The sequence below is a fragment of the Acinonyx jubatus genome, chromosome B1, assembly GCF_027475565.1.
Source record: "Acinonyx jubatus isolate Ajub_Pintada_27869175 chromosome B1, VMU_Ajub_asm_v1.0, whole genome shotgun sequence".
Lineage (NCBI taxonomy): Eukaryota > Metazoa > Chordata > Mammalia > Carnivora > Felidae > Acinonyx > Acinonyx jubatus.
Window position 1 is genome coordinate 156,327,775 of NC_069382.1, and position 16,440 is coordinate 156,344,214.

The following is a 16,440-nucleotide window of genomic DNA, read 5'->3' on the forward strand; positions in this document are numbered from 1 at the left end:
AACCAAAGATTAACAATAGTTTCAAAGAAGAAATCATGTCTATACGCACTCAGCAATAGCTGCAGGAGATATTTCTTCTAAATTTTCCATACTCCATTCTTCTAAAAATTCAAGAATTGGAGAAGGCTGAGATCCAACTGAAATATAAGCCATCAGGGCTAAATTCTTCACAAGTCCTACAGCATGGCCCTACGAATAAACAAAGTATTATTCATATGGATTTAACATACCTATCAAAATTCCTTTCCATAAACATTTTTCCTTCAATGTGATTTCAGGATTTACTCTAAGAACAAAATCATAAATAAAACATTAATTCTAAAACCGCACAACAAATTACTTACTTCTAAAAGTAATTATATACCCTACATAATTATCGGTAGACTTTTTGTCCTGAACGTAAATTCTAATGTATTACCTCTGGGGTCTCAGCAGGACACACCATTCCCCACAATGTATTATGCAATTGTCTTGGTTTTGCTAGCTTGCCATCTCTACCAATAGGAGAATTTAAACGACGCAGGTGAGAAAGAGTAGATGCAAATGTCAGGCGGTTTAACACCTAGAAAACAATATCAAATCTTTGTAGTTTGGGCATTTCTGTTAACTCATGCTACCGCATTTTTAGCAAATACTAGAATGAGGCAAAGTCACATTTTAACCTATAATCAACTGACTCTCGAACTCTCCCTATCCCTCCATTCTCCATCCCTTCCCTAGATAATATCATTCATCCCATAACTTAAGTGCCCCTCATAGCAGGGATGGCATATATGTCATATACAGTTCTAACATATCCACATAAATGTTTTATATATGATCACCTCCAACCACTAGGATATTAGTCCCACAAGAGTTACTGTCCCTAACCCCCCACTGTTCACAGGTCAACACGGTACTGTACTTTGTACTTTAGTTAACTTCTAATATGGAGCTTTTAAGATATAAAAATTTCACTAACATGGACCATCTTATGTCTTAGCAGGTACACTAACTTATTAACTACCTTGCTGCAAGCCAAAACTTTAATCTCTTAAGTAATGCTAACAGCTAATTTAAGGAAAATTTCATTTTCATAATTCAATATCCCCCAGTGCTTTTACATCTAAGAAAAAAAAAAAGTAAAATAATTTACATGTAATGAATGAAGGGATCTATTAGTCTCACAACATTTTCCTATCAAACCTGTAGTTACAGTCGATGTCCTTACCTGAGATACTCCAGCTCTGGCTTGATGAGCTTTCTTTTGGTCACCCCAGTTTCCAGTAGCTAACGAATATTTTAGGCCATCAGATATAATCCTTGTTTTAATTGCCAACTCCAAGTTAAAATCCTTTCCTCGATCAATAAACTTCTGTGCATAGATCCGCACCTCTTTAAGCAAATTCTTAAACATACTGCCAAATAAAATGGTATTTTAAATATGTAAAGGTCAACAACATGCATTCTCAATATGGACAATTTTGCCCACAGGGGGTGAAAAGTAGTTCGGGTAGGGGGAGGGAAGCGTTACTACTTTTTATGTAAAAAGCACTAATGTACTCACAGTACATAAACACACATGAGGTGAGCAACTAGGGAAAAATGTCAGAGACTCCTTAGTAGGGTGAAACAGTAGGCTGACAAATCACTATTCTACAACACACTAAATAATAGAACATGAAGAAAGAAATAGTGCTAATATTATCTTTTTTATATTGTTTACATATTTTGCTTTTAAAAATAACTTTTCTGAATATAAAAGTGTTATACGTTCATTACAGGAAGTATAGAAAATACAAAAACATAGGAAGAATAAAATAAAAATCATATTACATCAATACTGTGAGACAACAGCTGCTAATATTTTGACAGATTTCCCTCCAGCTTTTGGGTTTTTATAAAACGCAAAAGCAGGACTAATAAAAATTCCAATATCATCAGTACTTAGCAAATGACTTATAAAGCTACCAGAGAAATAAAGAAAATGTATACAAGTAATAACCTGCCCTTACAAACCTGAAATTCACAGACACGAAGTAGAACAAAATCTGGGCAAGTGGCAAACAGAATGTAGCCAACTTCATATATACCCAATATAGATGCCAAGACAGTTTAGGACTTCCACTAGTGCAATGACAAATCTAAAGTGAAATCTCTCTATTTGTAACTGTTATCATTCTCATTCCTTACCCTCTGAATAAGAATGCAAGTAGTGGTCCAGCAAGATCCAATCTTTTGTTTCCATAGTGATCCCTGTCATCTAATTCTCTTCTACCCAAAGCTGCTAAAAGCAACCGATGAACCATGTACCTTTAAAAAAAAGAAGTGAGAAAGAAAACATATGGTTTTGGCTTTTTAAAAAATTTAAAAACACCATTCTGGCATTTTTTTAATGCTCTTTGAGCCACCTAGGCACCCCTTTGATATTTTTAACTTCAACAAAAACTATCTTGGCAAAAAACTTAAAACGGTATTTAACGTACCCCAAGAAATAAGCTTTTTTGGTCTCACAAAAATCACTGACACCGACATGAGGGAGCATTTCTTTTTGTAAGACTTCTTTTGCATATTTAATTCTTTTCTCTTTGGTGACACCAGGCTTTGCCCCTCTTGAGCCAATGAAATTCAGTGCAACATTCTGTTCTTGGATGACAAAAGCTTCATCGAGAGAAGGTTTCACCTATCAGACAATTCAAATAAGAGTCATTTTCACCTTAAGTCAACTATAACTTTACTTTGTAACATGTTAAATATCCCTATGTACCAACAGAATATGCAAATATTTTTTGAAAAACCAAGGAATCACAAAATCTTGTAAGTTGAATACACTTTTAAGATCTAGAGATCTCTTGACAAAATCTCATCAACACAGGCAACTCTACTTCCTTAAAAAATATAAATAATTCCATTATAAAGAGTACTGTTTTTGGTTTTTACATTTTAACAAATGGCAAAACAAAAATTCCTTCTAAACACCTTATACCAAATTAGAGAATTTTTAATAGTCAAAATTAAAATTTACTAAATTACAAATGCATAAAAGTGCCAGGCTATTTTCAGCCTTGGTTTAAGAGGTTATTAACCTATAAATAAAACCACTCAGTTTTTTTTTGTAAAGGAGAATATTTTATAAAGACCTACATTTCATACCTGCGATTAAGTAAACCGTGGCCTCTGAGCAGCCATGTAATCAGTTTGCTCATCTACAAAGTGGCTAGATAAAATAATCTCTAGGTTTCACTCTAGTTCTAACATTCTAAAATTCCAATTTTACACAATAATGAGCATGAGGAATGAAGGGTAACACTGAGTAACTCTGGCCACTGTAAATACCCTTTAATCCTATCACATATACTGAAATGCCTTTCCTGCCTTTGACTTCCTATGTCTATTTAACACTGATCCTCAAGTTTAAACATCCAAATTCCAATCATGGAACCAAAGATCAGAAAAAGGTAACATAAAGCAGTCAGCGTATGGTAAATGAAAGTGATCTTTTTAAATTGTCATTCTTGTTCTGAAATTGTTAAGGTTAATCTGGATTTGGGGTGCCTGGGTGGCTGAGTCGGTTAAGTGACCGACTTCAGCTGGGGTCATGATCTCACAGTTCCTGGGTTCGAGCCCCGAATCAGGCTCTGTGCTGACAGCTCGGAGCCTGGAGCCTGCTTTGGATTCTGTCTGTCTGTCTGTCTCTCTCTCTCTCTCTGCCCCTCCCCCACTCATGCTCTCTCTTTCCTTCAAAAATAAACATTAAAAAAAAAAAAGGTTAATCTGGATTTGGAAAAGGAGTAACAATCATTTTCAGAATAAAGAATTAAAGCACTTTTGCACAGTAAATGCTAGACTCACAGACTGTAAAAATTGGCCTAAGCTTCAAAAGAGCTAAAGGAACAAAGAGTAATTTTCAAAAAAAAAAAAAAATTTTATATATATATATATATATATATATATATCAATCAGCTGTTTCACTTTACTAAGAAAATTCTAGTTTGAATACAGTCTTGAATCACTTGGGATGCCTTTTGGATAAAATCACGTATTTTTCTTTTATACTTTATACTAATATGACTACTGATAAAAGCTTAAAGTAAAATCTAGCCAGAATCCATTTTTCTCATGAAACTGCATCGATATTCTAAAAACTAATATGTACTCACTCCACCATCTCACTATGTGACCAACATTTATGTAGCCTCCATTTAACCTTTTTTCTCTATAGTCTTAAAGACTCCGGACAATTCAGGACAACTTTAAGTATATCAACTACTACTGAAACAAGAATCATCAATGAAAAACAATGACAAGGAAATGGTTCTTTATCTAGACTCAAAGAATCTTCCAACAAATTTAGTAACTTTACAGTAGAGGAACCTAAGACACCACTGTAGAGTTTATAAATAACAGGACAAAATTCCATCACAAAACTCCTGATGCAATGCCCTGGGAAGCACACAATATTACTTCTATTATTTTTCCTGCCAAAAAAGCATAAATTGAATCTAATCATGAGGAAATACCAGAAAAGCCCAAATGGAGGGAAATTCTACAAAATAACTGGCCTATCCTCCTCCCCAAAAATTTCAATATTATGGAACACTGAAGAAAAAGACAAGGAAAGATTTAAAGAGACTTAAAGACACTTAAAAATGACATGCAATGCACCATCCTGGGCTGGATTCTGAACCGGGGGGGGGGGGGGGGGAAGCATTAAGGACATTATCAGGACAAGTGGCAAAAACCTGAATAAGATCTATGGCTTAACAGTACTGTACCTAAGTTAAAGGCTCTGATTTTGGTAAATGTATTATGAATATATACATTTGGTAAATGTATTATGAATAATTAATGTCCTGGTTCTTAGGAAATACACACTGAAGTATTTCAGAGTAAAGGGAAATGATGCCCAAAACTTACTCTCAAATGGTCCAGAAAAAAAATGTGTTTATATAGATAGAGAATGCTAAAACAAATGTAGCAAAGGTCACAATGTAGCAAAGGTAAACCAATGAATCTGGATGAAGAATATACAAGAGTTGTAATTTTTTATAAATCTGAAATTATTTCAAAATAAAAAGTTTTAAAAAAGAAGTTGTATCAACTATTCACTTTCCTTCTTTAAATTGCACCAAGCTGGTATGCTTTTTGATGTTCCTTACTATGGTTTCCTCTTGCTGCTGTCAGTGAACTTTTGGCTGCCTCTAGTTGGCTGCCTCTAGTTCTTATGACTATTTTACACAGAATTGTCAAGAAAGACAGGCTGAAGGCTTTTGCTAAATAGTAAATGGCATGGGATTTCTGACAGCTAAATTACTCTTCAGAGCAGCTTTCTACTGTTTTAAGATTAGCAACAGTCAGTAACTTCAAACCTCTTAGAAAACACTACAAAGACATTTTGCTTTCACATTACCATTTCCATCATCTCTGGATCTTCAAAATCATAAATAATATGCTCTAAAATATCTCTGTCAGACACAAAACCTAATGCTCTGAACACAATAATGATGGGAACTTCCTGCTTGATGTACGGTAGCGTTGCCACAATGCGCTGACCAATAGCACTCTTTTTTGCACCCTGAAAAAATAAAAATCATTAGAGTATCATACAAAGAGATCACAGCCATATAAAAACACCATGAGAACCACTCATATAATGTTCATTGTATATATTTCAAAAGACGCATACCTCTCATACTCTAAGGAACATCCCATGGATGCTTTCCAAAACCACTGGAACAGGTTTACTAATTTTATGAACAGGTTGATCATTTAGAACTGAAAAAACTTCCATCCTCTACTATCTGCCTGGCAAAATTCTCTCAGAATTACCCAATACTGTATTTGGAAATTACATCAGGATACAAAAGAATATGAACACTGATCCCACACCCTCTCCCCCCATAGAAAACAAAAACAAAAACAAACTAAAAAAAACACACAAAACTCTCTGAAAGAAAGATATGAGGGCTAAAGGGAAGAAAAAAAACACAGAGACAAACATGGGGGAAAAACACAGCAGAGAATGAAAAATTCAGAGGTGATCTGTATCTCACTTGAATATTTCAAAATTAACAAATAGCTTCTTTCACACAAGTTTCTTTTTTCCAATTTCTCTTTAATTCTACACACATACAAAAAATTACTAACCTACAATGACATACCATCAACTGACCTCTCCATTTTATATTTTTTTCTTCAATATTAAGCTCTGTCTTCTCTTGGCCTCATAACCCTACATTATCATGGTCCTTCTAATAACAATTTCTGTCATCTCTCTCCTCCTACTTTAGGCCTCCTTCCTTAACTCCCATCTTATGGCTGTTCAGTAACAATTCACAAACGATTTCCAGGAGCACCTGGGTGGCTCAGTCAGTTAAGCATCCGACTCTTGGTTTTGGCTCAGGTCATGGTCTCTCGGTTCATGGATTTGAGTCAAGAATTGGGCTCACTGCTGACAGCACGGAGCCCACTGGGATTCTTGCTCTCCCTCTCTCTCTCTGCCCCTCCCCCTTCCCTCCCTGCCTCCCTCTCTCTCAATAAACTTTAAAATAAATGATACGCAAATCTTCATCTTGCCCTTTTTCCTGTACCCTCAGCCCTCATATCTCCAAATGCCATTTGGTTCTACTTACATATCCGTGAGATGATAAATGTTGCTATTGGAGGAATTTGCCACACAGCAATAAGTAAATAATACCTACCGCATAACACTGACAATATAGTCCAGAAAAGCTCTAAGAATGCAGCCTGATAAACCGTAAGTCGAAACAGGGGGTGCCTGGGTTGCTCAGTTGGTTAAGCATCCGACTCTTGATCTCGACTCAGGTCATGATCTCACAGTTCATGAGATCAAGTCCTGTATCAGGCTCTGTGCTGACAGCATGGAAGCTGCTTGGTATTCTCCCCCCCCCCCCCCGCCTCTCTGCCCCTCTTCTCTTCATGCTCTCTCTCAAAATAAACAAACTTAAAAAAAATTATAAGACAAGACAAAAAGAAGTAAACCCAAACAATATCATATTCCAGTCCATACCTGTCCTCCTCTCGCCAGCATGCTAACCCAAATAGTACTGGTGGGTCGGGAAGAATTCTCCAGACATGATCTACACTCTCCTGTGTAGGCATATTTAGAATCCTTTTTGGCAAACACATAGACTGTGTTTGTTGCCATTTTTTCTTGAGCAATCAGAACCTTTGTGGACAATAAAAAAGTTACACCATAAAACCCACAGGTCCTTGAAGTAGAAAGAAGAATAAAAAATCTGCATCTTAAACTTCCAGGTTATTCTGTATACAAGCTTACTTTTTAATTTCAACTTTCATAATTTAAATCTTTATTATGATTTTATAATTTTCTTTAAATAATGCTTACTATACCTTTTCTGACCCATTAATAATGAAATATCCACCTGGATCCAAGGGGCATTCATTTAACTCACAAAGATCACGATCTGTTAAACCATTCAACAGGCAGTAAGTTGAACGCAACATAATTGGAATTTTTCCTATAAAAGTTTTCTGATGCTGAGTTTGAAGTTGTTCTTCACCTTCTTTAATGACAGTTTTGGTTATGTCAACATAAAGGGGAGCAGAATACCTTTAAAAACAAAAGTAGATCACAAGTAACAGTAAGATGTTTACTAAATCTCTCAACTGGTTAAATTTACATTTTCTGAATGGTATTTCAATATCAGCTACTGGAAAAATTCTTACGTGAGATTTCTTAATCTGGCCTCGTTTGGCATCATTGGTGAAGGAGCACCATCTCTTTCCCAATGGGTAGGCTTGGAGAGGTAAATTTGTTCAAACTTCAGCAAATATCTTGGCTAAAATGAAACCAAAAAACATGAAGAAGGGTAATTTTTGTCCATTAAAGTTTTAATGATTCCAATTTAATCAACACTAACATTTTGAGTAGAAACAGCTCTAGGAACTGCTAAAATTAACCCACTTTACTGATATGAGGACTCTCCAAAGCCAACATCCACATTCCATAGATGTCAAGTTTTATACTTAATTGCTTTCTTAAGGCAAAAGACAAAGCGACTTAAAATATCCCAAGTAAATAAAGACTATGCACATATCTCGTGTGCTCTGTGTTTACATCAAACAGTTGAAGGATTTGTGTTAATGATCTATGTAGTTTCATGTGCACTCTCCTTGGTTAAGGTCAGAAGTACAAAGTTACCAAAAAACAAAAAACAAAAAGATATTCAGACAATTAGGACCATGCTAATCTAATCGACAGAACACACACACACACACACACACACACACACACACACACACACACACACAAGCCTAACTTCAATTAAATATACAAAAAATTCTAATTATTCTTTATTTATTTTGAGAGAGCATGAGCAGGGGAGAGGCAGAGAAACAGGGAGAGAGAGAATCCCAAGCAGGCTCCGCAATGTTGGAGCAGAGCCCAAGGCGGAGCTCAAACCCACAAACCGTGAGCTCATGACCTGAGAAAAAATCAAGAGTTGGATGCTTAACCGACTGAGCCATCCAGGTGTCCCCCTACTTACTCTATAAAAAGGACTGACAACTTCCAGGCACCTCGGTGGCTTAGTTGGTTAAGGGTCTGACTTCAGCTCAAGTCATGATTTCATGGTTCATGAGTTCGAGCCCTACATCAGGCTCTACGCTGACAGTGTGCAGCCTGCTTCACATTCTCTCTTCCTCTCTCTCTGCCCCTCCCCTGCTCACACACACTCTCTCTCTCTCAAAAATAAATAAGCAAATATTTTTTTTAAAAAAGCGGGGGGGGGGGGGACTGAGAACTTCCAACCCTGTGGAAAAAAAAAAAAAAACTTTCCAATTAATATCTATTTGCTCCCCCAATAAAACAAGATCCATAAGAACTTTCCAGAGATACACCAATAGTGTGGATTTCTCTCCAAACCAAATCTCAGAAAGGTAGACAGTGGGACTAAGCAGACCATTAACGGTAAATTATTAACACCCAAGATTCCCAAACTGGAGTAAAGGGCAAAGAGAACTGGTGGTGATCATGAACCAGAGAGAACCCTCCCCTCTGCTCCTTATTTCTACCATTATCCTAATCTAGAACATTATTATCTTAAACCTATGCTATTCAAAGATTTCTACCTGTCTTCAGCCTCTTCCCACTACCACTAAACACCATTTCCAAAGTAACCTTTCTAAAATAATGCTTTATGCAAATACTGTGACAATCTTTCAATAATTTCCAATGACATCCAAAGCCTGACAATCTCGTTCTATTTTATCTCCTACTAACACCTATCAAAAACAGATCAAGCCACTAAAACAAAATAGATCAAGCCAAAAATCATATACTGACTGCTGTGGTCATTCTATCCCAAAGCCAAATAACACCAAGTTTATTTTCTTGCTGAAGCCCCTAAGTATCTTTTTTCTCTACTAAGACAAGTCCTACCCTGCCGTCACAGTCAGCTTAATTTCAGCTTAATTTCCACTTAATTTCCACTGAGTTCTGATACCCTTCAGAAATCTCCTCCTCCAGGGGTACCTAGGTGATGCAGTTGGTTAAACAGCTGACTTCAGCTCAGGTTATGATCTCACCATCTGTGAGTTCGAGCCCCACATTGGGCTCTGTGCTGACAGCTCAGAGCCTGGAGCCTACTTCAGATTCTGTGTCTCCCTCTCTCTCTGCTTCTCCCCTGCTTGTGCTCTATCTCTCTCTGTCTCTCAAAAATAAATAAATGTTAAAAAAAAAAAAAAAGAAATCTCTTCCTCCAATAGACCTCAAAGGTACTGGCACTCTGAATCTGTTATGTTTGTTGTTATCTCTCGTTTTGCAAATGCCAAGAAGAGAAAATGCCTTATTAAAAAAAAAAAGTATACCCATTTTTCCAGTACAGTGCCAAAAGAGTCAATTATTTTTGTTCTTAACAGCAAGTCTATGCAGTGTCTCCAGTTAGAATGAGAAGAACAGATCAACCTTCAGAAGCTTAACTACAGAGGGGTTCCTGGGTGGCTCAGTCAGTTGAACGTCTGACTTCAACACAGGTCATGATCTCACAGTCCATGAGTTCAAGCCCTGCATCAGGCTCTGTTCAGACAGCTCAGAGACTGAATCCTGCTTCAGATCCTGTGTCTCCCTCTCTCTCTGCCCCTCTCCTGCTAGTGCTTTGTCTCACTCTCTCAAAAATAAAATAAAAAACATAAAAAAAAAAGAAGCTTAGTTAGCTACAGAAAAGAAAGACTGAACTGGTTAGATATAAAAGGAGGACTGAACTGGGGCTCTCCCTCACTTTGTTTTTCAGTTTCCCCATTGCTCTCAAAGCCCACAATGCTACCTCTCTTCTCAAAAACTAGGGACAGCCATTATTTTGAACTACATACTTCTTCACAATCACTCATGTAAAACCAGATTATAAAATCAGACTCTTCCCATGATTTTAACAATGCTAAAAACACACATATGTGTAAACAAAGACTCTAGGAAACTTAGAAAAACTAAAACAGCTGGTATGTTTGGGTCATTTCCCTTTAAAATCTCTTATATAATTATAATAATGTGTTTCTTACAAAAAAAATAAAGAGGGGTGCCAGGTGGCACAGCTGATTAAGCGTCTGCCTCTTGATTTTGGCTCAGGTCATGATCTCATGGTTCCTGAAATCGAGAACTGAGTCAGGCTCAGCGCTGACAGCCGGGAGCATGCTTGGAATTCTCTCTACCCCTCTCTCTCTCTGCCCCTCCCCCACTCGTGTGCTCTCACACTCTCTCAAAATAAATACACTTTAAAAAATAATAATAAAAAGGGGAAAAGTCCTTCAAATACATTTTATGATTCCTTACTGTAAAAGAAAAAAGGGGGGCTTAACTATTTGTGGCTTGTTTCTCTTGGTAATTCATTATATTTCTAAGTTCCCTCTCCCCAGTTATTAAATCTCTACTATCTGAATAAAGATTAGTTTTGGACTACTTGCAAAATGCATCTCTCCATTAGGAAGAATAAATCAAGAGCTTCTTAAAAATGCTGTAACTACCCTGCTAAAAACACCTACCATTTTTTTTAAACCTTTAGGCCAGCTGACAGAAGGACTGAAATTTCAAATCAATACTTTTCTTTTACATATGTTTCTTTATTAGAATAACCATCTTACCGGTTCTTCAACTTCTCCACTAGCATGCTGAGCTTCAGCTTGTAGGTCTATAGGTGGGGCATCTTCCACAATTCTTTGAACAGACATCTGAATAAACTCATCAAAAGAATCCAGCTGCTGTCTGACCAAGCCTTTCTCATCAAAATAGGAACTGGGAAAATATTTGGGTTTAAAACCAGTTATAACTCAGTGACGTTTTCTAGCATACTTCCTCATTTTCATTATAATTAAATCCAACAAATAATCATTAAATACCAACCACCTTATGTCCATCATTATACCAGATACTATGAGGTATCCAAAAAAGGGATGAGACTAGGAACACTTTCTTTGTAGAACTTATTAAGTTTAGGAAAACAAGACTTATGGGTAAAATAATTAAACCATAATATAAGAACTATAAGGAGACCCTAATTATAAATGTCTTTAAAGGGCACCTGGGTGACTTAATATTAAGTGTCTGACCCTTGATTTCAGCCCAGGTCATGATCTCACAGTTGTGAGATCAAGCCCTATGTCCAGCTCCACACTGGACATGCAGCCTGCTTAAGATTCTCTCCCTCTCCCTGTGCACACTCACAGAGTATCTACCTAGTTATTTTTTCTTAGCAAGATGCCTCTTGGTGTTTTAATACTCAAATATCACAGAAGATACCAATATCTCAGTACAAAGTTTTTATAGCCATGTTTAATTGTAAAAATATACACTTATATCCCCAAATCTCAATACATTTTTAACAAAACAAGGTTCAGGGCACCTGGGTGGTTCAGTTGGTTAAGCGTCTGACTTTGGCTCAGGTCATGATCTCACAGTTCATGAGTTCAAGCCCCACATCAGACTCTATGCTGACAGCTCAGAGCCTGGAGCCTGCTTCAGATTCTGTGCCTCCCTCTCTCTCTGCCCCTCCTCCACTCACATCCTGACTCTGTCTCTCTCTCTCTCAAAAATAAATATTAAAAGAAAAAAAAAAAAGTTACTTTTCTTGGGGTGCCTGGATGGCTCGGTTGGTTAAGCATCTGACTTCAGCTCAGGTCATGTTGTGAGTTGGAGCCCTGCATCAGGCTTTCTGCTATCAGCAAAGAGGCTACTTCAGATCCTCTGATTCATTCTCTCTCTCCTGTCTCTCTCTCTCCAAAATAAATAAACACTAGGGGCATCTGGGTAGCTCAGTCTGTTAAATGTCTGACTCTTGGTTTTGGCTCAGGTCATGATCTCATAGTTCATAGTTCAAAGCCCCATATTGGCTCTGCACTGGCAGTGCAGAGCCTGCTTGGGATTCTCTCCCTCTCTTTCTGCCTCTCGCTCACTCTCTTTCAAAATAAATAAACTTCAATAAATAAACAAAAGAATAAACATTAAAAAATGAAAAGTTACTTTTCTTACCTATTGTTAAGGCTTCCGAGTTTTATTACATCTTAATTGCATTTAGAATTCGATGGAAATTTGGGTTAAAATACAACCTAACATAACTCTTTATCCATTTAAAATAATAAGACAACTAAGGAATCAAATTAACACCAGAAATGGAAAAAATAGGCATCTCATGCCTCCTGATGGACTGCAAAGAGAACATCACTGCTGCCAAATGTCATCATCTGAATCTAATTATAAGGAAACATCAGACAAACCCAAACTGAGGGGCATTCTAAAAAGTAACTGGCATTCCAAAATGCCAAAGTTAAAAAAAAAAAAAAGAGAGAGAGAGAAAGGCTTATGGACAGTTCTAAATTATAAGAGACAAAAAAACAAGTCATGAAAGCTAAACATAATATGTAATCCTAGGTTGGATCCAGGATCAGAAAAAAATTTATTTTGCTATAAACAACATTAGTGAGACAACCAGCAAAATTTGGATAAGATTTGTAGATTAAAGTATTGTATTAGTATCAATTTCCTGATTTTGAGAACTTATAAGTATGTAAAAGAATATGTTTAGGTCTGCAACAGACTCTCAAATGTCGCAGGGAAAAATTATGTAGAGAGAGGGAAAAAAACACAAAGCAACTGTATAAAGTTAGCATCTAGGGAATCTAAGCGAAATGTATACGTAAATTCTTCATGTAACTTTTTAAGTCTTAAAATACTTTAAAGGTTCAAGTTAAATACATAAATAGAGAAACCAGCTCTCATGGAGCATATACATATAAAACATCTAATTTTCAAGAACAGAATAAGCAGGAAATCCTTTTATAGTTTATTGTGCCTCTTAAGGCTTAGTTTAGTCTAAAAAGTTACCTGATTACAATCCAGCATGCTTCTTGCCACAAGTCTGGGGTGATTTCATCATCATCCTCATCATATTGCATATCTGCAAAAACCAAAAATATTGTATTCATGTGCATATCTCACTCCTATGGTTTGAAGTAGCAGAAACACATTTACTCTCTGCTAAATAAAAAACAATCCTTTTACCCTTCTTCAAAAATCTCAATTAATCAAGTTATTACTAACGTATAATATACATAGGTATACATCTACGTATACAAAGGTCTATGTCACATAGGTATTCTCCCAATATACAGAGGCTACAATTACAAAGGTTCAGTGTAAGTTGTGTGAATTTGTTTAATATTCCATCTTCTCCAGAAAGTCCATGTAATTCTCATGAATAGCTAACTGTAATAATAACTAGGAGCAAGCATGTAGTCCTCTAGTCAATAAGCTCCTCAGAGGGGCACCTGGGTGACCCAGTCGGTTAAGGCGTCTGACTCTTGATTTCCACTCAGGACATGATCTCGTGGTCATGAGATCATTCCGCAAGTTGGGCTCAGTGCTAACAGCACAGAGCCTGCTTGGGATTCTCCTTCCCTCTCTCTCTGCCCACCCCCCACCCCTGCTCACATGCACTTCGGTACTCTCTCAAAATAAATAAACATTAAAAAAAAATAAGCTCCTCAGAGACTGGAGGGACAGATTAGGGTAGGGGAGTAAAGCCAGAGAAGTGTTCCAATAGCTGGGCAATACCTTAAGGTACAATGGTCTATTACAACAGCACTTCATACATGTAAAGGTGTGACAGACTGTATTTTCTGAAGATGGCCACAACTGTATCTTCCATTTCACATGCTCTTTTATAATGTCACCTTGATATGCCTATCATCAAGATACAGGGTCTATGTTTCCTCCCCTTAAATCTGAGGGGTTTTTGACAGTGCCAAAACTAAGATAATGCAACTAAAACCACACTACATGACTTTAAAAGCTATGTAAGAAAAGGCAACACAGCTCTACCCTGTTTGCTGAAACACATGCTTCTGGAGCTTTGAGTGTCCGTTAATTAAGCTCTACTACTCTAAGGCTTGTTTAATGTGAGGAAGCCCAAACCATACGGAGAGAACACTTATAGATGGTTCGGTCAGCAATCCTGGTCCTTGAGTCCTTCTAGAAACGTGAATAAACACTCTAGATCATACAGCCCACAAATGTCAACACTCAGCCTTTAAGTCTTTGCACTGAACCACTGACATCATGGAGCAAACATGTCATTCCTACTATGCTCTGTCCAAATTCCTGACCCAGTGAATCCATGAACACACTAAATTAGTTTTCAAGCAGCCAAATTTTAGGTTATGCAGCAATAGTAATATGAACAATAGGACATTTGAAAAATCAGAGTGCACTGGTCCTCTGATATTAGGCTCATCTTCTTATGTAAGAAGGTAAATGGGGGTGCCTGGATGGCTCAGTCAGTTGAGCGTCCAACTTCAGCTCAGGTCATGATCCTGCAGTTTGAGTTCGAGGCCTGTGTCAGGTTCTGTGCTGACAGCTCAGAGCCTGGAGCCTGCTTTGGATGGATTCTGTGTGTCTTTCTCTCTGCCCCTCCCCAACTCACACTCTGTCTCTCTCTCCTTCAAAAACAAATAAAACATTAAAAAAAATTTTTTTTTAATTAGTATGAGAGGGATGCCTGGGTGGCTCAGTCTGGTTAAGTGTGACTCTTGATTTCAGTTCAGGTCATGATCTCATGGTACTCAGATCAAGCCCCCCCACCCCCCCCATCCTCACTGGGCATAGAGCCTGCTTAGGCTCTTTCTCTCTCACTCTCCCTCCCTCTGCCCCTCCACCACCCACTCTCAAAAAAAAAAAAAGTGCTGTATTTTTATATTCTGACTATTATGCAGTCTGCAAAACTTAAGAATTTTCTATTTTAAAATTAACACACATGGGGCACCTGGGTGGCTCAGTTGGTTCAGTGTCTGATTTCAGCTCAGGTCATGATCTCACAGTCCATGAGTTCAAGCCCTGCATCAGGCTCTGTGCTGACAGCTCAGAGCCTGGAGCCTGCTTCGGATTCTGTGTATCCTTCTCTCTCTGCCCCTCCCCTGCTCATGCTGTCTCAAAAATAAATACATTAAAAAAATTTTTAATTAAAAAATAAAATAAAATTATATATATATATATATTCACATATATTCAAAATAAATTATGTAATGAATGCTTCTTCAATGGACTGGACTGACCCCTATACATGGTGGGAGGGGTAAGACAAAGGTATCTAAAATAGTTCAGAGATACCCAGCTTTGATGAAAGATTAGAGGCTAACATCACAGCCACAGAGAAGCAAATAAAAAGGTGGGAAAGGGGGAGAAATAAGGAGGTCAGCTTTAGGTATACTTGTAGATCATTTATCCCTTTAAATACTTGTAGCAAACAACTGGATATAAATATAAAGCTCAAATAAGAGTTCTAAATTACAAACAGGTGATAATTATTAAGTGATAATAATAAGGTGATAATTGTATTAATATTACAAATAGGTGATAATTATTCCGGTAGAATATGGAAAACTTATGTAGAGAAGACTGAAGGGGGGAAATTAAGGAATACCCCTATTAGAGTCATGTGAAAAGAAATGAATCCATGAATAAGACTCATTTACTCATTCACCTGCTCATCAAATATTTACTGAATGTATTTACTGTATCCCAGAGATATAGTAAATCTTCAGCTGTATCCTCAGATTATCACCTACTGTGGGGGATACAAACAAGATGAACTCAATTAACAGGAAGAACAAAGTGATATGGACAGTCCTAACCAAGACCTAAGGAGGTCAGGGTAGACTTCCCAAAAGCTGAGCTGAGCAGCAATCTCACATAAGAACAAACAGGAGTAAACCAGGCAAAAGCAAAGGGGTGAGACAGGAGGGGTAGAGATAGTAATATTTCAAACAGAAAAAAATTTTCATGAAAGACTCCAAAATGAAAGATATTCAAGGAATGAAAGAAGGCCAATGTAGCTGAAGGATGGAGTGTGAAGTTGGAGTGGTAAAAGAGACTGTTTTTTACCAATAGAACCATTCTAAGATTTTAACAAAGGTGTGGCTAGATCAGATTTCATT

The 16,440-nt window shown here is 37.2% G+C and overlaps 1 protein-coding gene across 2 annotated transcripts in view; it reads right to left on the minus strand.

The window, feature by feature from the left end:
- POLR2B (RNA polymerase II subunit B) overlaps window positions 1-16,440 on the minus strand; it is a 41,432-nt gene that overhangs the window by 20,823 nt on the left and 4,169 nt on the right. For both annotated transcript variants that reach the window (XM_015068530.3, XM_015068531.3), the window contains exons 3-13: window positions 13,334-13,406; window positions 11,098-11,248; window positions 7,690-7,802; window positions 7,354-7,573; window positions 7,010-7,168; window positions 5,390-5,554; window positions 2,466-2,662; window positions 2,173-2,292; window positions 1,211-1,397; window positions 419-562; window positions 50-189 (exon numbers count right to left, since the gene is read on the minus strand). In XM_015068530.3, the coding sequence (XP_014924016.2) occupies window positions 50-189; window positions 419-562; window positions 1,211-1,397; window positions 2,173-2,292; window positions 2,466-2,662; window positions 5,390-5,554; window positions 7,010-7,168; window positions 7,354-7,573; window positions 7,690-7,802; window positions 11,098-11,248; window positions 13,334-13,406 (1,669 nt within the window). The remainder of the gene's footprint in view (window positions 1-49; window positions 190-418; window positions 563-1,210; window positions 1,398-2,172; window positions 2,293-2,465; window positions 2,663-5,389; window positions 5,555-7,009; window positions 7,169-7,353; window positions 7,574-7,689; window positions 7,803-11,097; window positions 11,249-13,333; window positions 13,407-16,440) is intronic.